We start from the raw sequence: 26,801 nt of genomic DNA, 5'->3' as shown, positions 1-26,801 counted from the left end.
TTGTGAGACGCTTAATTTGTTCACAGAAAGGAAACTCAAATGGCAGAAAGTGACATCCTGTTTGTTTTCTTTTTTTGTTAATCATTGTGAGTGTACACAAATAAAAGCAGACCTTTATTCAGTGATGCATTATTAATAAGACAATAAGTGTTTAAAGTTGATTCTGCTGGTATAAGGAACCAGTTGAAGTGTTCGCGCCGGAACACACACACACAAAACACATCAGTTCCAGCATTGCTAACTTGACAGCCCAGTTGGTACTTTATCAAAATAAAATACAGTGAACCAAACATCAGCGCGTGCCTCTGTGTCACCGGTGGAACGCAACTGAAGCACAAAGCCTATCATTTACATAATAAATAATAGTTTCGCATTCAGATACGTTACATCGCAAATATGGAAATATTACGGAATATTTGGATTTGTGCTGAATGAGAGAGGTAGGATACACGAGCACAAAGCTCCATTTTGCAAACAGTTGAGTGCGCAAGCTTTTAAAGTATACTCCCTTGTCAGTGAGAGATGCGTTCAGAATCAGCACATGGTCACTGTCTAGGGGGCTTTGTTTTCAAGTGCACAACTCATGGCATTCATTGTTCTTCTGCTGGCGGTTATCAAACAGCGTTGCATTGCTGCGGGCACCCCCTTCTGGATTGGGGGTGAATTGCCTGTATTCGTTGTAAGGTCTCATGCACGGAACCGAGATGTTAGTGCCGTGACGGTTCGGTACGAATACATGTATCGTGCCATCCCTAATAAACACAAAATACTCTGTGGTCTATGCTCTGAATATAAAGAGTGTTATTTGTACCTAATAGCATGTGCAAGATCTACACACTTCCAGTGTTTGACGGGTTGACCATTTAACTGCAACACAGTGTCTGACTGCTGCAAACCGGCCTGATCCGCTGGACCACCTGAGAAGATACACACACACAATATAATGACATAACAGTGAGTGTTAATCAGCTGTGACTCATGTGGCCTGACAGATACTCAAACACACTCATACACAATTAAGGTGATATTCTGACACTTTAAATAGTGACATGACAGTCACTGCTGTGAGTCATATGGCCTAACACACACACACACACAATGACCCATATTTGACCATAAAGATCAATGATCCATGATCCAGAAATACCACAAATGCTGAGCCTTCAGTTCAGCAGTATCCTCTGGCAAAAATGCAAGCACACACACACACACCAGACACAGTTCTTGCCTGGATCAACTGCTTGAATACGAACAGGCGAGTCAGAGCAGATGGTGAAGCCAAACCCGTCCTTTCCTCGTAGAATGGTCACCTAAAATGCACACATGCACACACACACACACACACACACAAAGTCATAAGTACAATACACTGCCACCTGCTGTAAAATATAATACACCGCAGCTGTCCATCAGAGAAGCAGCAACACAAAAATTTTCATATTTTAATGAGCCATGAATTGTAGATTATACTGAGCAAGTGAATGTAGATTATTCCTTAAATAAATGTAAACAATATAATATTAATGAATTAAACGTAGACAATTTGTAGATAAACAAAACTGTCAGGATTATGTTTGGTTTTTGTCCTAGGCAGCGTTCCACTCCACTTTTAGACACGCACTCGCGAACTTCCCTAAGCACTTCTTCTCGGGGGAAGTTCCACTTCATGAAGTGAACAAGGGAAGTTTATATGGACAGACCCTCGACCCCTCGATTTTGACTGAGGGAGCAAGACTGCATCATATGCACACTTCAGGCCACTCCACAGACCACAATGTAAACGTGATTTTGACGTCATCACAGATCGCGTTTAATTTATCCCCACCCCAAACAACTCTATAATATATAAATGTTTTTTTTTTTTACATTTATAACAGCCCAAGCATACCTATATACATGCAGAATGCTGCACCAAACAAATTCATAAGGGAAAAAATGTAAACAATAAACCAACTCCATAGCAGATTCTAAGTGATCAAGGGCTTAGGATGTTCCATTCCAGTTCAGCCCATTCTAAAGTGTTCCACCAGTAGTGGGAACTCATGCAACGTAATCAATGACGTACATCCGAGTAAACAAGACGGAGGGAAGTTTCCGAGGGCATAACAAAAATGAATCAATTGAATGCAGCCCTAGTTTTCATTGTGTTTTCAGTTTGCCTGTTCTCCTGTGACCTAGTTTTCCTTAGTTTCCTGATTGTCATTCTGTTCACCTGTGTCTGATTAATTCGTCAGTTTGACCAATTCATACATCATCAATAACGATTAATTTCCATGATTTAGCATGATCACATCTGTAACACACCACACCGAAGTTCAGAAAAACCCAAGTTCAGAAAAAGGCATTTACAATAGTGATGCCAATTGCAATTCATTTCCGCAAACCGGATCTTTTTGGACAGATCGGCTCATTGAACCGGTTCAAAAAGCCAATTCATCGGTTCCTGACATCATCAAGCAATAACGTCTCTACGCATTTTTCTCTAACAAATCAGTGCCATGTTGTATCAATGAAAAATTGATTTGTCATATAGTCATTTGTGTCAACACGTTGAAACATTAAAAAAATAAAGTTGTTTGTGTGAAAGCATATTGCTGATTATAATTTACTTAAGTTAATGGTGTTTGTGGTCACAGTGTCGTTCGCGGATCCTTTATGTCAGATACAACTGACTGACAAATATTGACTAGCCTATAACTTGGATAAGATTCCTAAAAGTTTCACACCTACAGCACACATCACAGAAATTGATGCACAAACACAGATATGTTCTACATGTCTACAGTATAAAGAATGAATAAACCAGTCTTATAAACTTCTTGATTTTGCTTAAACAGCTTTAAATATAATATGCATGCACAATAAACTATTGTAAAATTTATTTACATCACTCGACAGAAAGGTTTTCGCAGGTTTTTATAAAATGTAAATTAATAATAATAAGCATCATAATAAGCATATTTCCAGTACGCGCCTCAGGCTTGCACAGTATCGTCAACTTACTCATCAGAATCATTCGGTTCTTGTTGAGTCCTCGGTAATCCTCGGCAAACTTCGACAGTTGATTGAATTGGTTCATTTGGTTCTTTTTGACTTGGTCGTGCTACTTTGGCTGTGCATCCTGCATCATCAACCCGGAACTAAAGTTTGATTCAGTTTGATATGTGAACCAGCTCGACCAGTTACTTCCTGAGAATCGGCTAAAAAGAACGATTCGTTCAAGAACCAAACATCACTAATTTACAATATCCAAACAAACTAGTGACATTAAACAAAGCCGAGTCTGCACCAAAAGTGCAAGTGTGAAAGCCCCCTCAATCCTCAACCAATGGCAGCAACAGTCTTTAAGAATGCAGGATTGCATGCTGTCAGGACTTGGGTTCAGGTTATTGACTTAGTCTTTCCTTCTCCATGTGGCAGCTTCACACAGCTGATTTGACATTGTTTGCTCATTGGATCCTCACCTGTTTTCCCTCTCCTCATAGGCCTTTTTCACGGTCTGCTTTCGAAAACCGGAAGCTTCAAGTAGTTGTGTAAAATAACTTCCGCTGTAGCCTGCATGAATGGCAATGGCCGTACCACGTGTGATTTATTAATGAAGACTTCATGATAGATGATAAAACATATTAACCACAGTTTTCAATCATTAATCGGGTATGACGAAACGAGGAAAGATGTTGTCATGATATTCCGACCCATATTTCATGAGCGCACAAGGCATGCTGCGTATCCACAATACTTCAGAGACAGACCAGCTTTATACTTAAAAATGCAAGAATAGCATACAAACATCATATCACATTAAAGAGCAATAAAATCGGCATTCAACAAGTGTTTATTTTGATAACAGTACATTGCACAATAATTAAAACATTAAAAATAAAATTAAAACATAAAACTATATTCCAAATATTTCTCCAGCAGTAACATAAGCAGCCGTGGGCAGATTCTCAGTTAAAAGAATCTATGTAACATTAGACAATATATGTGTACTCTTCCATTTTAACATGAAACATTATGTAAGCGAGCCGTTTGTAAGCGTTGTGGGTGTCGCGACAGTTATGAGATAACTGATGAGAATCTGCCCGCGGCTGCACGTTACGGCTGGAGAAATACTCTGATTATTTATATATATATATATATATATATATTCATATATATATATCCTAAATACAGTATATATATATATATATATATATATATATCACCTAAATACAGTATATATGCATTGTTACGAATCCTGGGCCTGCCCTTCTGTCCGACTGCCACAAGAGGTCGCCCTGCCATCATATTGACTTTCACACCACACATCACAATGGACTGCATTTCCCATCAGCCATCTCACTAATCACACGCTCACATGATCACAGGCACACAGCTGTATCCAATCAGACACTCTTTATAAGCCTTGGACTTTCTCTCCCTCTCCGCCGAGTATTGTATGCATTTAGCCTTGCCTTACCTTGCCTTGCCTTGCCTTGCCTTGCCTTGCCGTTTTGGTTTCCCTCTCTTGTCTTGCCCTTTGGATAGTGTTCGCTGATTGTCGACCCACGCTTGCCCTAAGTTTACTCTTTGTCTTGTCCCTGCCATACCTGTTTGCCATTGCTCGACCCTGCCTGTATTTATGAGCATGCCTGTAAATTAAAGCTTGCACTTGGATCCGTACATCTCGCGTCTCGTCAGCCCTGTTACAGAATACTCGGCCCCAAAAGGATCCAGCAGTTTTTCAGATGGACACTGGCCAGGTATGGACGCAGCAAAACTGCTATTAGCTCTCAAGCAGGATACTCGATCCTTCGAGAGCTACATTCTAGAATACTTGGAGATCGCTAATGATTCTGATTTACCTGACTGTTTACTCATAGACTTTTTTTGTGAGGGCATTAACCAGCCGCTCAAATCACGATTAACCCTTGAAGGTCCCCGTTCGTGTCTGAGTGATTTTATGGACTATGCCGTATTGACTGTTGGTTCAGTGTTCACTGTGGGTGTCGCGGAGGAATGCGACATTGCACTCACTCATGTAATGGCAGCTACGCTAGAGCATGCTCACAAAATGGTGGCCACAAAATCACCCCTTCATGTCATTGCTGCCATTCATGAGCCAAGTCAAGTCACCGTTGATCTTCACGAAACAGGTCAAGTCACCGCTGATCTTCACGAATCAAGCCAGGTCACAGCTTTTCTTCACGAGTCAAGCCAAGTCACAGCTGATCTTCACGAATCAAGCCAAGTCAAAGCTGATCTTCACGAGTCAAGACAAGTCACAGCTGATCTTCATGAGCTAACTCAAGTCACCGTTGATCGTCACGAAACAAGCCAAGTCAAAGCTAATCTTCACGAATCAAGCCAAGTCAAAGCTAATCTTCACGAATCAAGCCAAGTCAAAGCTGATCTTCATGAGTCAAGTCAAGTTAAAGCTGATCTTCATGAGCTAAATCAAGTCACCGTTGATCGTCATGAATCAAGCCAAGTCAAAGCTGATTTTCACGAGTCAAGACAAGTCAAAGCTGATCTTCATGAGCTAAGTCAAGTCACAGTTAATGTCAAAGAGTCAAATCAAGTCACAGTTGCTGTTAAAGAGCCCAGTCAATTCACAGTTGATGTTAAAGAGCCAAGTCAAGTCACAGTTGATGTCAGAGAGTCAAGTCAAGTCACAGTTGATCTTAAAGAACCAAGTCAAGTCACAGTTGATGTCAGAGAGTCAAGCCAAGTCACAGTTGGTCGTCATCAATCGAGTCACGTCACGGCTGCTCGTCCAGAGTCACAGCACGTCACGGCTGCTCGTCCAGAGTCACAGCACGTCACGGCTGTTCGTCCAGAGTCACAGCACGTCTCCGCTGACCTTCCAGAGTCACGTCACGTCTTCGCTGACCTTCCGGAGTCATGTCACTTCCGGGCTGACACACCCAGATCATCAAGGTCAGTCGCCCATTATCCCAGTTTGATGTCTAGTGTGAGGGATGTACCGCTGGTGTCTGCACGCACGGCTGGTATCCCTAAACCAGCTCACTGTAACCCTCCTGTTCCTGTTCCTATTCCCCTGTCCGAAGCGCTTCCCCTGATGGGAATCGCTCTATGTTGTGTTTGGGCTGCGTACACCACCGCAGAACTGTCTGAGGTGGCAGCAGCTGCTGCAGCCTCTCCAGAGGTGGTGGCACATGCTGCAGAACCTCCAGAAGCGGCGGGGTTCACCTCAGCCCCTTGTATGGTGGTGGCGCCCAGTAATGTACTCTCAACCTGTTGTGTTGCGGTCGAAGAGACCGTTACTAAACTCTCCCTGTGTCCTGAGTTTACCGGTGTAGAACCTCCAGAGGTGGTGGCAACTGCTGCAGAACCTCCAGAGGTGTCAGCGGTATCCGTCTGTGAACTCTCGCCCTGTCCTGTCACGGCTATAGAGGCCGCCAGTGAATCACCGTCCTGTCCTGTCACGGCTATAGAGGCCGCCAGTGAATCACTGTCCTGTCCTGTCACGGCTATGGAGACCGTCAATGAACTCTCGTTCTGTCCTGTCACGGCTATGGAGGCCGTCAATGAACTCTGGTTCTGTCCCTGGTGGGCTCCGGTCTCGTCTGCTCCGCCCTGGTGGGCACCAGGCCCGTCGGCTCTGTCTTGGTGGGCTCCAGTCCCATCTGCTCCGCCCTGGTGGGCTCAAGTCCCGTCTGCTCCGCCCTGGTGGGCTCCAGTCCCGTCTGCTCCGCCCTGGAGGGCTCAAGTCCCGTCTGCTTCGCTCTGGAGAGCTCCAGTCCCGTCCACTCTGCCTTGGCTTCCTGCTCTACCGGCTCTGCCTTGGTTCCTGGTCACTCCACTTCCACGTGGACCTGGCCCTCCATCCCTCCCCCTGTTCCGCCTCCGCTCCACCACCCTCCTGGATTGTATAGGAGCGTCTGGAAGCCGCTCCTTGGGGGGGCTATGTTACGAATCCTGGGCCTGCCCTTCTGTCTGACTGCCACAAGAGGTCACCCTGCCATCATATTGACTTTCACACCACACATCACAATGGACTGCATTTCCCATCAGCCATCTCACTAATCACATGCTCACCTGATCACACGCATACAGCTGTATCCAATCAGACACTCTTTATAAGCCTTGGACTTTCTCTCCTTCTCCGCCGAGTATTGTATGCATTTATTGCTGCCCTACAGAGCCCCTGTTAGTTTCCCTAGTCTAGCCTTGCCTTGCCTTGCCTTGCCTCGCCTTTGTCGGATTGTGTTTTCCCCTGCCTGGACTATCGCTTACATTTTGGATTACCTCTCTTGTCTAGCCCCTTTGGATACTGTTCGCCGATCGTCGACCCAGGCTTGTCTTTGTTTACTCTTTGTCTTGTCCCTGCCATACCTGTTTGCCATTGCTCGACCCTGCCTGTATTTATGACCATGCCTGTAAATAAAAGCTTGCACCTGCACCACACGTCTCGCGTCTCGTCAGCCCTGTTACATATATACTGTATTTAGGTGTTCGAAAACTGTGGTTATTAATGATCAAAATGATCGAAAACTGTGGTTAACATGTTTTGATGAAACATCTATGATGAATTGTTCATTAATAAATCACAACAACCCTGTGCTATGGGCATTGCCATTCATACAGGCTACAGTGGAAGTTATTTTACACAACTATTCAAAGCTTCCGGTTTTCGAACGCAGACTGTGAAAAAGGCCTATTATTACTTGCTCTAAACCTGCTCTCGCTCTGCACATCCTCAGTGTTATCCTGTTGGTCTTGTTCTGTTCTTTCAGTCCTAAGTTGTACACTGTGTCTTTGCCTATTTTCACAGGTGGAATCCTGCCTTCCCTTCATGGTTTGATCTTTTGCTTTGTCCTGGTATTTGATTCTGGCTTATCCTCAGATCAGGATGCTTGAGTGGACTGGTTTCCAGTTATTGATCCCTACCTTATACTACGTTTCATCCTCAGATAATCTCCCTCTGGTTCAGACTGTCAATCTTGTTTTGACCCTCACTTGACCCTCCCTTGTTCCTCTGCCCAGCTGGATGGAGTTTGGCTCAAAATTGTTCAGTCTCTGTCTGATCTTGTCCTCTCTCTATAAACAGAACCTAACACATGCCAGTTACACAAACCTGGTTAATAAATGGCTCAGACATCTGCGACCACATCTTTCATGTGAGGTGGTCTGTGAGGTGACTCTAGGACAATGCATGGACAAGCAAGTAAACCAAAATAAGCACCTCCTAGTGCTTTCCCAACTCAAGATCATATGGTTCTCTTGTGAGTGTCATATTTGCTTGTATACAACAGTTCAATGGACAAGTGTTGTAGGAATAAAAACTTGGGAGTGTATTTTGCTTTGATGACCACAAGAAGGGGTTGGCTGTAACAAAACCATTGGCTTGTGTGTGTGTGTGTGTGTGTGTGCGTTTTTGTGAAAAGTCAGGACATAGATTTGTATAATGACAAAGGTATGACATAGGTATTACAAGGTGAAGGTGACTTTTCAGGACATTGACCCATGTCCCCACTTTTCAAAACGCTTATAAATCATACAGAGTGAGGTTTTTTTGGGGAAAGTTGAAATGCACAGTCTCCTGTAAGGGGTAGGTTTAGGTGTAGGATTGGTGTAGGGCAATAGCACATACAGTAAGTACACTATAAAAACCATTACGCCTATGGGATGTCCCCACTTTTCACAAAAATGAATGTGTGTGTGTGTGTGTGTGTCTCATGGTTTTCCTTTTCCTTTAGATATCAGGGTCCATTCTACAAGGAATGTGGCCTCATCTTGGACCTTGGCCAGAGGTGTTTCTTTGGTGGTGATTTGTATGGTGAAAGGCTGAGTCTAAAATCATCAGATTTTAGAATTTGAAACAAATACTAATGCCTGCTTCTAAGGCTTAGTCATGCATATGCTAACAGGAGAATTAGCATTAGAGAATGATAAAGAGCACAAGAGTGAGCATACAGGAATCTTTCAAGAAGCTGTGGTGTGAGAATTTTATAGAGAGCAGATCCACCACATCTGCAGAGGGTGTTTAAGCCTCTGTGTGCAATGGCTGATCTTTACATGAAATGAAGGGATTACAGCAGAAATCTGGATTAAACAGAAAGACACTACAACCGAGAGAGAAAAGAGAGGGAGGGAATGAAGAGGTGATAGTGGAGTGAAGAGGATATGAAGAGAATGAGAGTAAAGAGGAGAAAATGTCAGGGTATGGGAGAATAAAAAAAAAAAAAAGGTATTGTCATCACCATGCTCTAGCAGTTGACAAGAAAACTTGTTCCTTATGCTTTTCATTAAGTTTTCATTTACATTTATTTTTCATTTCCTTTATCAGATTATGCATATTCGCCATGTTATTATGCTCAGTTAACATCTGAAAAGAAAACATTTATGATTTTTTTTTTCTTTTATCTGCTATCATCTCACGGACATTAATATAGACAATATTGCAAAAACAGTTTACGGTCAAGCTGTTATATTCCTGTTTATTGTCCAACATTCCTAATTATTCTGTCATTCATTTAATTAATTTCATATGTTGGTATTAATTCAGTGTTTATAATGCTAACACTGTTACGGATTGTGGTTGTAGTAACAATGAAAATGAAAGACGGGAGAACGAAACGGCTTCAACACATTTTTCCCAGTTTATTACATTAAAAGAACGGACAAACACAAAGGGAGAACTGAGGACTTTTAAAGGAAAGGGAACAAAAGAGCAAACAACTTAATTCAACTCAGGTGGGGACAATGACAGATGATTAACTAATCGGGACCGGAACGAAACCAAATAAGGACAACGGGGACTTCAGACAGGGCAGACACGTTACAAACACTTGAACTTGAAATATTTTCAGCCGAAACTGACATGGTTTCTAGAGCGCAAAAGGTTTTGTGAAAAAAGGGGAAGACTTTAAAATAAAAGTCTGTAAAATAAACTGTTAAAAGGATTTGATGATCACTAGTCTAGTGATTGTACGTTATTGTTGTCATCGTTCAGGCTGTATTTCAGCTTTAATGCACGGTTTTTTAAACAAATCAGCTGATATTTGCCATAGCGACAGCTAGAATCCAGTGGAAAGTCGCTTTCACCCCAAAATGGCGGAAGCTCAGGGCTGCTGCTCAAAGCTACTCTTTGCTCTAACCCAGAATAAAACCTGCTCTGGAGCAGGGTAGCAGAGTAGCCGTGTAGCGTAAGTTACCATGGTGACGAAACTCGCTCAAAACCAACCCACTTTCTTGTGCCCGAAAACTCAGAATTTGCTCAAACTAAACGTGAACTTACCTGGGAAAAAAACGCAAACCGGCTTCGTGCTACAGGCCTGTACTTGAAATCCTGAACAGTAGTTTTGCTTCTCTGCTCCGCCTGCGCACTTCCCCTCCACTTTCGCATTGATTACTCTGATCGAAACCGTTTGGCGGAGGCGCCAGAGCCGAAGCTTAGCATTGCCAGTCATGACTAACATTAACCGATTCATGATTTATTAGAGATTTTATTATCGAATCGCGAATTCGGAAATAATCGCTTTAGTACATTCGGTAGGCAATTATGTAAGGAATAATTGACGATGGGCCGTTGGATTATTAGAAAAATTTTTCTAATAATTCAACGGACCGAAGTCAATTATTCCGCTTATACTACGGTTGTCATACCTCAAGACATCGATCAGACTGTATATTTCAAGGCATTCGTCCGGTATTTCTACTTAAATCGCTATTGTGAGTAGGATTATTTCTTCCGCATTTCATCCAACGCCTCCGTTGCTAGTTCCAAAACGTCATTTTAAACCTAGTAACGGAGGCTTGAGCCGTTTATAACAGATTGTTGCAGTTAATACAATTAATAAGTTATGAGAGAGAGAGAGAGAGAGAGAGAAATTACCTCTGTGCGTCTCTCAATAGTGTTCGGCAGCAATGTCTCTAGTGAAACTTAGTTCCTTTTGTTCACGAACCGCACCGTTGTTGTTACCTCGCTTGTGAGAAGTCGTGTAGTTTTTAAGTTGTTTACTGATAAAATCGTCAGAGTAGTGCTAACAACATTAGCGCGATGTATGCTAGTGTGTGTGCAAACTGTAACTGTTATGTGTGTGCGGTCTGTGAGGGAGAGAGCGGGAGAGATAGAGTATGTGCTTTCCGTACATAATAAAGCGCAATTTTGTGGCAAAAACATGGACATGATCTGTCGTTTTTATCATATTGTTTACTATATTTATTTATTTGACCAGTGTCTTGGTTATTTTGCTGTTGGTAAGACCTTTGAAATAACAGAAATCATTTGGCGAAGTGATATGGTCATGTAATGCGGTCAAGAGCTGCTGGAACTACATTCGCCGTGCGTTTCCCTGAAAATAATTGCACACCTTAGAACGTTCGTCGGCCAATCAGATTCAAGCATTCAACGGCCCCGTAGTATAAATAATAATAATAATAATAATAATAAAACAGGGCCGTGGGCCAAATCGGTGACATTTTTGCAAAACGATATTAGCAACATATTGCTTCTTAAATATTTTGTGACACTTTCAAAGTTAAATGTCACGTAAGTTGTGGTAAAAGAGTGTTAGGGCTAAAGTGATGCTAAAGGGTTGGGCTCTAATGTGTTTAAAATCTATTTTGAAATGCACGTAGACCTTGTGTAAATGATAAATGCATCTTGGCTGACAACTTGTCATCAGATCACTGAAAACACACTTTAATACTGTACAAACAGGGCCTTTTTCTCACTTGCTGAGTTCCTGAGATAATTAGTGGGCATCAAAATGATGCTATCAATATGCATTGGGATCTCAAGGTGTCTCAAGTGCAATGCTGTTGCCTACCAGATAAGCTTATTGCCGTACCACAGTAATCCTAGTCTTCCGTCATTCATACTTGTTTGTCAACTGTCAGACATGTTTTCACAACAGTGACTCTATTTGGTCAAATCTTTTGGCTATACATTTTGTAGGACCTATTGCAATTAAGGACTCTTTATGCAGGTCCATAACTATACCTCAAAGCACTGATTTAATGACATACATTCATACATTTGTTAAGTATGGCTTAAGTGTCCAAATACTTTGAGGACCGCTGTATGTGGATCAATCTGAAGTTGACATGAATGGAACAAGATAAGCATAATACTTTAATTTGGGGACCAATTCTCACCATTGATTATTAACTATTAACTATTTTTTCTTCAATAAACTCCTAATTTGCTGCTTATTAGTAGTAACGTAGTTATTAATTTAGGTACGGGGTCTTATTAAGGGATCTAAAATATGGTCATGCAGAATAAGGCATTAATATGTGCTCAATAAATACTAATATACAGCCAATATTCTAGTAATATGCATGCTACTAAGCAACTTCTGTATCTCAATAAAACCAGATGTTTTCCCCACTGATCACATGGAGCACTTTATTCAATAATCAAGAATAAAGCAAATCTGAACAAATATGCTCAAAGATGAATGCACTCACTTTTGGTAAGAAACCATTAACTTCACAGCAGCATCAGATATTTTCCAAATTACTGCTAAGATGAAAACAACATGTTTGTCTTAAGAGTCTGACCCCACTCTCACACTTTAGAAGACTCTATAGAATCAGACCACTTACAACCAAACTTACATCTACCAGTGAAAGGTAGATTTAAAATAAAAAAAATAAGTAAAAAAACACACACAGAAAGACAAAACTTCTACAGCTGCAGGGCACTGTAACCCTGGCAACCCTGATGAGTTCATAGCCTATGTTCTGGCACAGTTCATTTTAAAGCTGAACATTACAACAAAAAGCTGAGGAGAAGCAACGGCATAAAAAGCACATAGAACACTGCTCTCAGAGGGGCATTAAATGGGCACTGAAGTCTTTTCAATCCGTCACTTCACCTCTAATGAGAATTCAGAAGGTATTTTCTCTTCAATTAAAAATTGGGATTAGAGGAGGGGGAAAGCCTTTAAACTTTGAATACTGTAGAAAGAGTGATCAAGCACTGCTTTGTTACTCAGGGTGAACCATAGACCTTGTTGAAGTGCATGGCCTGAATTTGAAAGTGATAACAACAAAATGCCAACATCATTAATATCACTATCATTTTATTTGGATATTAAGATTCCAATGAGTATTATCATATAAATCACTACTAGAATGTTAATTATTGGAAATCCAAATCAAGACTAAGCTTTTATGCTTCCTGTTTTCTTCATTACTTTGATCACACCAGTAAAAGAGTGGGTATACAGGATGTAAACTAAAGCATAGAAAGCCCCTAAGGGGACATGATGGAAGGGGGGAAATCATATTTTAATGCTTTTGCATTCCCCAAAAAACTTTGCATTTTCTCACAAAAGCATTGAAATATAGTTTTTATTTCTCCTATTTAATTTTATTTCCAACACTAGTTTTGCATGTGCTTTCAAAAGCTTTGAAATATAGTTTTTCCTCCCATCTCATTTTATTTCCATAAGCAGTTTTGAATTTGCTAATAACGTTTTCCTGGGAACTCAAACGTTTGAGAGATCAAATCAATCATTCTAACAGGGTTATCTAAGGATACTAACACTTTTATTGGAGCCCACACTGAAAATGCCAAAAAAATGTAAATAAAAAAAACAGTGGCATGAACGCATAGAAGAAAGCTAACATTAATATGTTTCCTCTGTTAAATTAATGTTAAATTATGCATGTGTTTTTAAACCTTCAGACCTTACTGCATTCACTGCTGCTTCTCAAGAAAAGTCGTCAATAGTCTGCATCATGACCCTGGTTCACCCGTATGGCTGAGGCTTCAGGTCAAAGACACTCCTCCACATGTGATGTGCCAGGGCTGTCAGATCCTTTTACCTTGTCCCTTGTTGAGCAGAGAGAGCAGAGAGAGCCAGGGCCAATTTAGAGAGAAAGGGCTAAAAAGAGAAGCCTCAATGAGCTTTTCAGATAAGAAAAAAAAAGGCCAGAGAGGAAGAAGCCAGCCAAAAGACTTTTTTTCATTATTTGTATTTCTGAGTTTTACTACTGGTTTGCTAGTTAGAGAGGAGAAGAGAGTGTGAAGGGTCTGGATTTTAAACCTTCTCCTCTAGCAAACAGGGCTTCAGCTATTTCATGTGCACTACCTGTGAATTCATTGCTTGATAGACAACAAGACAGCTGCCTAAGCTTCTGGATGCAGCCATTGACTATTGCATGGAGGGAAGAAATTGCTGATCCTTGATGAAAAGTAATTGTCCCTGCCCATCTGCTGCACATGCAAAGTTTCAATGTTTATCAGAATGTCTCTGCATCCCATTTTCTCCCAAAAGAGTGAAATTTGAGAGTTAAAAACTTAATATAATACCATCAGAACAGAATCTCTCTAGTTTCTAATGCATACATGAAGTAAATTTCACAGTGAGACTTGCTTTCCATCCAAAGTCAACAGAGAGAACACACTCTGATATGCAGAGAGCTTTCTCCATTCCATTGCCTTTTGCAGTTTTTTTAAGTGTCGAGATAAAATAATATATTTTAGTTTGAGACCAATATGTTTTGTTTGTCGTGCTCCCTCTAGATGTTTCTGAAAGGATAAACTGCATTTCGTGTATGCATGAATATTAATTGTGTCATGCATTCTTAGTAATCCTGCAGGAGCATCAGAGCTTACATGGCAGCACCTTTAAATGTGAAAGAATTTTTCTTGGTTTAGTAAACTATTATGGACATTTTTTTACCATACCTAAGTACAGTGTTTCCACCAAGTTACAGAATGCCAAAAGAGCAAGCTGCCTGAAGCTAGAATAAAGTGCTTTCAACAATGCAAAGAACTGTTGACCAATCACAAAGCTTTAGTTCACCGTGATACTCATCTGTATTCATGAATCAAGAAAGAAGCATTGAGAATCAAATATCTTTGGGGCATATAGTTCAATTTAAGCTGGGATCATAGACCCCTACTGACATTATTTGGCATAAGTGTCTTGATCGCATAATCTACCGCAAGTCTGAGTACTATGGAAATGCAGATGGCTGGTTGTATACTGTATTCGTGTACTGTATGCAATGATGGCATTATAAACTTGGAAATAAGAAATAAGTTAATGCAACCTCTTATTTACACACTCTAAAAAATGCTGGGTTAAATACAACCCAGTGCTGGGTAAATATTGGACAGAACACATGCTGGGTTGTTTTCAACCAACGGTTGGGTTAAATGTTTAACCCAACCTTCTGGACAGTAACCCAACCGCTAGGTCTAAACAACCCAATCGTTGGGTTCGTCCATATTTTACCCAGCGCTGGGTTATATTTAACCCAATATTTTTTAGAGTGCAGGCAATCATAAAGCTGTTTGGTTTATATTTTTAATGTAACCTATACAATTGCACATAATATTTTACAATTGTATTGCAATTTATTATGTTTTCATGCTTTTCTTTTTCTTTTTATTCTTAATAGCTCCCACTCGTGGGATAAATAAATTACCACACAACTTTGGTTGTCAAAAAAACAGTAGGTAATCTGGCTGGGGATTTTTACGTATGTGGTAGGAGATAAAAACTGACATTCTGGATTCGGATGGTAATAAAATCACAGACTAACCCCTGTAACTGTTGAAAATAGTTTATGTCCCCATGAGAAGCAATTACTATTCGAAAGGGCTTACACGAGATTAATTATCAGTGAAACAGGATTGTGTGCTATGGGGCACTAAAGTGATAATTTCATTCAAGTCCAGAAGAGCAGTGCTGCAAGAAATTCACTCAGGCTTTCTTTAAAAAATGTGTGGTGAAAAACAGGAAAGATGAACCCTTTGTTTACAGCAGTTATGTTGGCCGACATGCAGGGCTTAACAGCTTTTCAGAGAAAACACTTAATGGAGGCAGATTCAAGCACTGAATCAAATACACTTGAGGTGTGTTGATATACAGCTACATACAGGATGCAGAGTTTATCAGGACAACTGCCAAATGAAATCATACTACAGGACAAGAATGGTCAGGAGTATGCAATGTTGTCATTCACCATATGCACAAAACCAGAAAGATGCAGGCAAAAGAAACAAAGATAGCCTATGGGGATTTATGTTAGAGCAGCAAAGGAATCGACTGTACTGTCGTTCACTGGAGAAAGACCTCTTGTTTCTGCTGTCCAATCAACTGGCCTTTTATCTCCAAATCTCCAAATTGGTCAAACTATACCAACAATGTAAGTTAAAGGGATAGTTCACCCAAAAAATGAAAATTCTGTCATCATTTACTTACCCTCATGTCGTTCCAAACATGTATACGTTGATAGTAGCCAATGAATTTCATAGAATAGGAAAAAAATATAATGGAACTCAAAGGCTACTGTCAGCTATTTGGTTTCCCACATTCTTCAAAATATCTTCTGTGTTCAGCAGGAGAAAGAAATTCATAAACGTTTGGAACAACATGAGGATGAGTTAATGGTGAAAGAATTTATTTATTTATTTTTTGTCCCCTTAATGATTTAAATTTAGTTAGTTTCCATCCTTTAATGTGTAGCATATTATACTCACCCTTCTCTAGACATGTTGTCAATTACCACAGATTAAATGATTTTAGGCGAATGGGTTAGCATTGCCTTTTAGATATTGTAAAAGCGTAGCTTCTTGCTGCTTATTGCTTTAGAATTGCATTGATCTTCTCCTGCAGATGCGGGCTTTCACTGCACTATTATGTCATAAAGTGGCACATTCCAAAACGAGTCATTTTCTGAGCTTGGTTTCAATAAAAACTGTTTTTATCCTAACGAGAAAGTTTTAAATTTTGAAAATTAGAGAATATTTTTATAGTACAATGACCTGTTATATGCCAAAAGGTCCAGGGAAAGTAGTTTTTACTTCTGAAATTTACTCAGTTTTGTTTTTTTGTTTTTTTACATTGGGATCAATACTTTGATATTCTTTGTAAATATATTTATTTAAAAAAATAACATCATAATGATAATATTAAATAATACTTTGTTTATACGTTAGCGCTTTAATTTCTTGCTTCAGTTGAGTACAAATGAAGAGTTCAGATGCAAAAGCTTCTAAGTGCCATCTGAACTTTTCTTTTGAAATCAGAATTTTTCTCAGGCTCCTATGTTTATGTTCAGCTATTTCACTTTAATGGCAATGAAAAGAACCTATTCATTGCCATCAAGGTGAAATTACTGAACCTACACATAGGAGCCTGAGAAAAATACTAATTTTAAGAGGCTTTTGCATCTGAACTCTTCAAATGTAATCTGCAAAATATTTTCAAAACACTTAAACTAACTTTTGCCAATTGAGTTCAGATAAGAAACTGTACATGGACAGGATGACAGGTCGTTTCCAGACACACTTCTATGTAACACAATTAGAATCTCATGCCCTCTTATCAAAACATTGAAGATTGGTACTCACCCCCCACAACCGAGTCAGCAGCGCAGTATTGCACAGTTTAACAATGTTTTCTAGCTGTACTGTCACTGCAGTATGTTCTCTTACTCTAAGTTTTAGCTCTGTGCAACAAGAGCACGTATTGACCCACGTCAGGCAGCAGCAGCACCTCCTCCACTGTCATTATCTCCTCTTTAAATCCTCTTTAAATTTACTCTGAGACTTGTCCTAACTTAAATATATTAAACAATTAGACAGATCCAAGAACAGCTTATCTGACCCAACCACTTCCTCCCTCAAAGCTACTCCATGGCTTCAGAAAACATGCAACGTACAAGTCATATAGATAGACCTCCTTAATGTTGCCTTTTGTTCATTTAGAGCTTGAATGCCACTTGTCACTGTACGGTACATTTCATGGTCTAAAAAGAGCAGTGTGAATATATCAATTTGTGTTGAAGAAATTTACTTAACTTCAGTTCACTCTGCATTACACCAAGGCTTGCAGCATCTACACACCCAGAAGAAACTTACTAGAGAAATGTGAAGTATGACTTAATATACCTATGTAAATAAATACAATTTAAATTCATTGAAGTCTTCAAGTCTCGCACACTTTAATGCCCTTTGAATGGAACATATACACTCCCTTCAAACTGGAATAATGGCGGAATATCCCATGGTGTCCATTTCACAGGGCACTTACAGACGAATAGAATATGTCCAGAGCAGTGATACGTGAGGACTGAAATTGAGAAGCACTGTTCTAAGGTTACCACATGCATATGGCATGTACTGTGTATTTCAACATGTTTGAGTTAGGCATCCGAGAAGATTCGTGGACTGACAACCACAGGTATACCCCCATTCATAGATTTGTACTTTGAAATAAATCTAATTAAGTACTACTTTTTTTGTTTTATTTTATTTTTATTTAAATTTGTTCACTAAAAATTTCTTCATTCAGTCAATTTAAAACTACTAATTTATTTTTATTGTTTTTCATTTCTATACATTTTGCTTTAATAGCCTATAGTTTTAATTCACACCAAGTAAACAATGCTACTGTATCTTTGTTTCTGAAGAAGCAAAGCAAAGATACCTGGGATATAATTTTACAAGGTTGTACAAAGAAGTCAACACTTGTGTCAAAAGTTCTGAAGAATGGTGGCAATCAACAAATGTAAAAAGATGAGCTCTTAACATCATCACACAACAAATAACTAACAACAGTGACAGGGAAAGCTGGTACTCACCATTAAGCATTGCATATTCTCAGGGTTTGCAGAGTTGAAGACTGCAGCATGGTTTGCTGTAGCAGCGTCTGAGGAGATATAAACAAATGAGTCATGGGCTTTGTCTGTCTCATACACACTTGCAACAGAAAACTTGAAAATCTGCGGAGGTGGAAGTTTTAAGTTCCTCGCTTGAAGGTTTTTAATCCCTTTCCTTGTTTTTTTTCCTCTTCTCTCTCTCTCTCTCTCTCTCTTTCTCTTCCCTAAGCAAAGAAAAAAAAACGTAGAAAATGTTCTCTGAACTTCTAACTCAATCATCAGCAGACTCCTGCTTATTGCTGTGGATAGAGCAGCTTGCCCCATCTAACAATCTAGACATTGACTTGGTTTAAAGGGTATTCACTGGGGTTAAAATAGTGGCAGATTGTATTTTTAAATTGAATACTCGCATACAAAATGTATACACATACCAACTAGTACAGAAACATTACATTACATTGTGTACTGCAAATATTGTTGGCTTGTAAGAAAAACTGTTCAACATTTGTAAGTCGCTTTGGGGGATGTAATTTAAAATGTACGTGTAACCTCAGTACCAAAAAAAAAAAAAAACACAACAGTACAAAATATATTATATCATCACTGTATTTCAAATGTTTCCAAATCATGGGTAGCTTTGTTATAATTAATTACAACACCAATTCTAGATTCCATATAAGATTTAAACAAACTGGATCTTGCCTGTTCTCTGCTATTTCCTTATTTTGTAAAAGGCAGAGCAGATAAGATAGTCCTGTTCAGACAGAGGCCCCTCCATCTCTGATTTTAGGTCCCCTGATACACTCAGGAGACCTTCATGAAAACTGGCAGACAACTCCCCATCCTCTCTGTGCTCACAGCATATCATGGAACTGAATATCACCATCTCATCTGAGTCTCCATTTCTCTTCGGCAGAGAGAATATCTTGTCATTTGCAGAGCTTGTCAGAGAAGTAGAGAGAAGTAGAGTCAGAGAGACTTATGGATGTTGTTTGTGTGTTTACTTATAATGCATGTGTTTTAACCATTGGCTTTTAAATTAAGATCCTGAGATACTAGGACCAAAAATCAAAAACAAACTGTGATGTCATTTTGAACAAAATCAGGCCAGAACAATCTTCTCTGATTAATTTCTTCAGTTCAGTCCGTCAAGGTCAGACTTGAGTAAAAACATGAACAAACTAGAGAGTTGTAATTATAATTGAAAGCAACACTTTTGACAGTGTAAAGCTATTTGCTTTAAAGAAATCTATTATAAATGTAACAAAATTTGACTGTAAAATTGCAGAGCTTCTGCAAGCATATCCACATAGGATTTCTAAACTGCTGTTTTCTCACTACTGTCATTTTTGTTGTGTGTTTATTTAGTAACTGAGAGAAAAGCGTGCAGCACATATTTACAAATTCATCTTAATAGAGATTGCAGCAGTACGGGTGGCATCAGGACAATTGTTAACAGTATACCTCTGCTCGGTCATTTCAAACTTTTTATTTTATCCCTAAGCAAAGAATTTTGGGACCTTCATGTCGTGCAATATATATATTTGTATAACATGGATTTGGTGTTTCCTTTGTCTTTCCTCTTTAATGCCTCTGTTGGTAACTTAGAGAACCGGGTAGTTGGGTGGTATCATTTTCAGGGTAATTTGTAGGTACTCAGGTCCTTCACTTCCTTAAACTGAAGGTGGCATAGTCAGTATTGATTGTGGTGGCCATGTTAGCATATTTATTACAAATTCCACAATGTTTTGAACAGAAAGGAGTTTGGCTAAATCTGGCCAGTGCCATACCTGATTCCCCAAGGTGTGATGAGCTGGAGACAGTTGATCTGAAATCCCCTCAATAGATGAGTCTAAAGTCCTATCCAGACGGGATTAGTTTTACATGGGGAGGTGGGATAATGTAATAGCTACCAGAGATTTGCTGTAATTTTAATTCTATCCAAATCAACCATCTCAGTAATTAATGTAGACTTTTTCTTTCAAATACCAGTAAACATTACAGTGTCTTTTGCATTCTACAAAACAGCCCGTAACAATAACCCAAGATAATAGTAGAATTGCCAAGATAGTAAATGGTGAATCTGCCTATACATCCAGCACGTAAGCCCTTGGTTCTCCAAACACCTGAAGTTGAGGTTGGTCTATAAGACACCAGAAAACAAAACAAAAATCTAATGCTGCATGCCAATTTCTCTACTTATGCTATTCCCTAAAATAATGTCCTCTTTTTGAGAGATTTCTTTTTTTTTTTTTTTTGATAATTTTGAGTGAGTGAGTGAGCAGATGGTTAGTTTTGGTATAACAATGTCATGCATCTGTTACTGTAAATCAGTCACTTTTCATGGCTCACATCCTTTTTTACACACTCCACATTTTATGTCATAAAATTTACTTCAAACAATTCTTCCTACCATATTGGATGAAAACAAGTAGCCCGTTTAATTGTCAGTTGTGGATCACTTCAAAAACTTACCGGAAATACTAGACCATCTGAGGACTTTCGGCATTTGGCTCTTTTCAACATACTATGCTTTGGGACAAACCTACTATAACCTTACAAACTATTTAGGGTGGATAGTACACACATTGGGGCAGAGGGTTGTTTCTGAACTCAGAGCCATCATGGGAGGTGCTCAGTGTGCATTTCATTTCTACTGTTCATTTAAGCCTGGTTTACACTATCGCAGGACCTTCCACAGACTGCTCATGCAGCTCATTGTGCCTGAGGCATTTGTACTTTACATATTTGACATTGAGTGGAGTTGAAGCACCATGTTAGTTTTCATTTGAAGATACAAAATCTGGGACATGCATTGCCAGTGCAGATGTGGAGTCTGAACTGCAATTGTTCATTTTATTTACAATGCATTACAGTTAAACATTACTCTACTGTTTTGCATTGTTGGTATTTCTAGCCTAGAGAGATACTGCCATGCAACATCTATCCCATACCACTGACCTGTGCACACAAAGATTAAAAATTCCTTTCGATTTCAGCATGCATTTGTTTGGTCAGATTAATGCAAAAAAAAAAAAAGAAAAAGAAAAACTGCAGACAGGCTGAACAGGCTGTCAGTTTCTGACACCTACTTGGAATAAAAGAAGCCAAGCAGTATTTGTGTTTTCAACAGCTGTTCAATAATTTTTAATTTTACATTAACAGGTGGCAAACCAACTGAACATGTTTATCTCAACAAATTACAGTGATGAACATTTATCTTGGTGTGAACAGTCCTGAACCCTCACACAAACTATTTAAATAAGATATTTATTTTTTGTTTGTTTGTTTGTTTGTTTTTTTTAACAATTGGAAATGTTGGTTCTCACAATGTCAAACTTCAGGTTTTATTATCCTGAAGGCTATGTAGGCAAAACCACATACACTGCCTGTGCGCAACCATTATGCAATCTACCCACACTAAAAAATGCATTGAAGAGCAGCTTGGCCCACTTTTGATATGAAGGGTATCAACAATTTAAAAAAACTTAGGTAACTTGAAAATTTGACAGTGACAAATCAGAGCAAAAGAGAAAATTAGTGACCCAGAGAGGGACAGATGCTTATTAATGTATTAATGATTCAGTTCTTCAAGTTAATCTATTCAGGCAGTTAGAAGTCAATGACATACTGATATCAAGAGTTGATGAGTTCGGTTATCTCGTCCCCAGCTACAAAGAAAATTTAGAAATAGACACTGAATAAAATGTATAGATGCAACTTGTAAATGGCAGTACCATGACAAAGACAAGCTTTCACAAAAGCAAGCTTAAACCTCACCAAAACATGTTTGAGACTCATAAAGAATAGAAAGGCTGTGCTCCATCAATGACTAATGTAGCACACTCATTAAACACGCATCAAAGACAGAACGAGAGATCACTCACCTAGTCACTGCTGACACACACACTGATGTTCAGACAGTTGTTGAGAGTGTGGAAATTATTCCCTCAAACTCAGTTTCAACATAAATGTGAGCAAAAATGTTATTAGACTCCAGGAGCAGGGCGCTGCTGACTCTAAACTCTGAGTAAATGCCCCAGTGTGTGTATGATTCTCAATGATGTGTGCGGTTTGTCCAGCCCCCTCCCTCACTCCATCCATCCTCTCTCGCTCCCCATATAACCAATTTTAATCCTCCACTCACCCAACAGACTCTTTGAGTCTGTGCTTAGTCCTGCCTACATCCTCTTCCAGAGGATTTTAAAAACATCACATATCTATATCCTGTAAGGTTATTTTAGGTTTTATTTCATTTTCAATTCGTTATTCAAAATTAAGGTAGCACTTTTATTTTTACAGTAATTTTGCTGTATGTATTAATTGTAATAGCTGGGTAATAACTGGTACTAACCCTGAACCTACTCCTAAACATAACCTTAACCATGCGGTTACCATAGATTACACAGTACTTTCTTATTTATGTACACTGTAAGTGCACACACTGTAAAATAAAATGCAACCCAAATTACTTTAGGTTTGCATTAACTGAGACTATTTGAGTATGTTTAATACAGGTATTCATAATGCATACAGTATTCATAGCTTGACATTTACACTGCTATAACTGTTTCCATCTGTTCTGTGTGATCAAAAAAGTGGGACCTTTGCACAAAAACCATGGTGACCGAGCAGAGTTTTCATGCGTTATAATGAGTGACGATCCGGCACTGGAATTTGTATTTTTTAATGTTGTGCTGTTTGGCCGAAGGCAAGAGTGTGATGTTCTCTCTTGTACAGTCACATAGATATTCGCTCCAATCTACATTTTTCCGGAGCAGCAGCAGCTCTCTATACATTCTTGTAAAGTCAAAAAATGAAAAAGCAAAATGATAAAAGTAAATGTATTGCCACTATTGATATTCACACACATATCTGCATTTTGTTTTATTAAAATAAGTTATATGTGGGCGGAATTAGAACTGGGAAATATACAAAGCCAAAAAGCATACATGTTTCCACTAGACCATCACACCACAATATCCATATAAATACCAAAAAATTATTATGTGGATTTATGTGACTTATCCACTGAGACTGATCGTGGAAGATATCTTAAACACTTCAATGGGTCAGGAAGAATGAATCATGAATCATTACTGTGTAAGGATTTAATGACAACTCCTGTTGTGTCAAAAACAGGCATTCAACATGGTCTTAAACTGTAATTTAAATTATTTATGGACATTTCTAATTCTAATTCACTAACCCCAAAATGTATGTATAGCTCTAAAATATGCTACATTATTAAACCTCATGATCTGAGCTCTTTTGTGCTGCATAGATTTGATCCCATGGACAGGGACAATAATCGTCTGTAAAAGCATCTTAACAGAGCAGACAGATATCTGCAGGCGGTGGGGGAAGGACTGAGAGAGAGATAGGATGTGGATTGACAGATGTCAGGCTGAGACAGAGAAAACGGAAGATAATAGAGGAAGAGGAGAGGAGGAAGAGGCAGGAGGTCGAATGGGTAACTGCTGGAGTCTCTCTGTGATACCTCACATAATCTGCTAATTAGTAAATTAAGGCAATTAAATATTCATTCAGCCAGATGCAAGCTCCAACATAATCAGCTCAACCCACTTATTCACAGAAGAAAATATAACATTGAGCATTTATCATGAACATTTATATAACAGACCTGTCAAATAGTTCCGGTGTTTACTTATTAATCTGGTTATTTTTGTTAGGTTACATTCAGCTTACAGTTACTTAAAATCCCTGGCCATATAAATTTAACCAGTATATTTCTGTCACATCATGCTAACACGAGTAATGTTTAAGTTTTATGGTTATATTTCTGAACAGCATGATGAATACAGTATATACAGAAGAAGATTAGGGCAAGCAATTATAAAAAATAAAACCATCTCGAGATTAAAGTGATTATAAAGATTAAACTCATTAAATTTGAAGAAAAAAGTTAAAATAAAATTGAGAATAAACTCATCATTTATCTTGTTGGATAGTGCCAAACAGTGTTTGCACTGGCGCAGGTTGGAGAGTAATACACATGAATGTAGCATATGATGCCATCAGCTAGGGTTTGAATCCAAACTCACTTTTCTTCCTTTTCTCATCACCTATCACTTAGGAAAAGTGGAAATCAATTGCATAACGAGTGTTTAATCCTGGACTTACGAAGGGTAAGTCCAGGACAGAGACTTGGACTTACCCTTCAACAGGATGGTAAGTGGGTGAACTATGGAGCTGAAATCCTTGATGAAATGTCGGTAGAAGTTTGTAAATCCCAGACATCGCTGAAGTTCTTTGATGGAAGTTGGTATGGGCCACTCACGAACAGCCTTAACCTTCCCCTCGTCCATTTGTACTCACTGATGATGTATCCTAGGAAAGGCATTGAGGACTGATGGAATGAGCACTTCTCAGCTTTTAGGAACAGGTTGAAGTCTCTCAGGCGCTGTAGGACCTCCGCAATGTGCTGGCGATGTTCGGCCATACTCCGGGAATATACCAAGAAGATCTATGTATACCAACACGAACTTGTGGAGGAAATCCAGGAGTACCTCATGTATGAAGTCCTGGAATACGGAGGGGGCGTTGACCAAGCCATATGGCATTACCAGGTATTCATAGTGGCTGGTGGGAGTCACGAAGGCAGTCTTCCACTCGTCCCCCTCACGTATCCGGATGAGGTTGTAGGCACTGCGGAGGTTCAACTTATGAGGGGAAGTAGGCCTCCGTCCTTCTTGGCCACGAAGAAGCTCGAAACAGCAGGGGACTTTGATGGTCGAATATAGCCCTGGTGGAGAGCTTCATCAATGTACTCCTCCATGGCCTTCTGCTCAGGTATGGAGAGTGGATAGATTCTACCACGGGGCACTGGCTCACCTGGGATGAGCTCAATAGCACAGTCCCATGGCCGATGGAAGCTGGGTCGCCCTTTTGGGACAGAACACATCACCGAAGGGGGCGTAGCAGGTGAGTATGTTCACGGACTGTTTCTCTAGGGGACTTTCGATGGATGTGGCGCAGACAGGTAGCACTGGATGGAGTGATGGATGGTTCGAGGGGTAGCACAGGGAAACATTCCGGAAAGCATTGATCGCCCCACTTCAGGATCTCTCCAGTCTTCCAGTATATTTCAGGCTGATGTTGATTGAGCCAAGGGCGAGCCAGTATGATGTCCGCAGTGGAGTGCTCCAGAACCAGCAGATGAATGGTTTCCTGATGACATGTTCCAACTCGAAGCAGCACAGGTCCCACTTTGAATCGTATATCACGTTGACAAAGGGGTTTACCAATTATTGAACCTGGTTGCGGGTTTGAATGATGGTCTTTTGAAGCTTGAGCTGGCAGCAGAGGTTCCCGGAGATGAAGTTTCCAGCTGACCCAGAGTCGAGGAGAGCTGAGACAGAGATATCAGAGACAGAAAGAGGTACTAAAGCAGTGAGTGGAATTTTATCAACAAAAGGTTCCTGGATAAAACTCACCACAGGTCGTGGGGGGCGAATGGGACATGAAAGGATGGCATGTCTGGCAGCTCCACAGTATAAACAGTCCCTGGGCCAACCTCCTCTGCCGCTCAGTGAATGGAAGTCGTGTGTTGCCAAGTTGCATGGTTTCTGGAGCACTCTCCTGCTATGGCTGGTGGGGAAGAGTAAGCAGTAGTTCTTCATTGCATTGCTGTACTCTGTTGGATACCTGGATAGCGTTCTGGATGAATCTCTCCAAACCAATGCTGTCACTATAGGTGGCGAGATGCAGCCGCAGTTGGGGATTCAAACTTGACGGTAAGTGGTCAGGAGAGAGCGCTCATTCCAGCCACTAGCGGCTGTTAGGGTACGAAACTTCAGAGAATAATCGTGAATAGACATTTTTCCTTAGTTTAAGGTGATAAAGTTGCTCACTCACCAATGAGCCGTCAGTGGAATGACCAAAAACCTCACGGAAGTGGTTAGTGAAATAATCCAACGATTGGGTCGCTGGTCCACCTTGCACCCATATTGTTTCTGCCCATTGGAGAGCTCGTCCAGATAACAGAGAAATAATGAAAGAAATTTTTCCCCGATCAGTGGTGAATCGGTGGGGCTGCATCTCAAACACCAGTGAACACTGTAGGAGAAAGCCATTGCAATCCCCCGCCGAGCCAAAGTAGGGCACTGGATTGGCCACGGGACTGGCGGCGACTGGTGGAGAAGGAGTGGTGTTGCCAGCAGCAGCGGTAGTGGGTGCGGAAAGTGCTCGTTTGAGAGCGT

General features: G+C 40.0%; 1 protein-coding gene across 2 annotated transcripts in view; it reads right to left on the bottom strand.

Annotated features, from left to right (window-relative positions):
* rgs3a (regulator of G protein signaling 3a) overlaps nt 1-25,105 on the bottom strand; it is a 220,927-nt gene extending 195,822 nt beyond the window's left edge. The window contains exons 1-4 of one of the 2 annotated variants that reach the window (XM_058774668.1): nt 24,758-25,105; nt 18,562-18,629; nt 1,229-1,310; nt 812-917 (exon numbers count right to left, since the gene is read on the bottom strand). In XM_058774668.1, the coding sequence (XP_058630651.1) occupies nt 812-917; nt 1,229-1,310; nt 18,562-18,629; nt 24,758-24,908 (407 nt within the window). In that variant the 5' untranslated portion in view covers nt 24,909-25,105. The remainder of the gene's footprint in view (nt 1-811; nt 918-1,228; nt 1,311-18,561; nt 18,630-24,757) is intronic. The other variant, XM_058774664.1, reaches the window with a different exon arrangement.
* Between the last annotated feature and the right edge of the window lie 1,696 nt (nt 25,106-26,801).

Source organism: Onychostoma macrolepis, chromosome 05, assembly GCF_012432095.1.
Source record: "Onychostoma macrolepis isolate SWU-2019 chromosome 05, ASM1243209v1, whole genome shotgun sequence".
NCBI lineage: Eukaryota > Metazoa > Chordata > Actinopteri > Cypriniformes > Cyprinidae > Onychostoma > Onychostoma macrolepis.
This window is presented reverse-complemented; position numbering and strand designations above follow the sequence as displayed.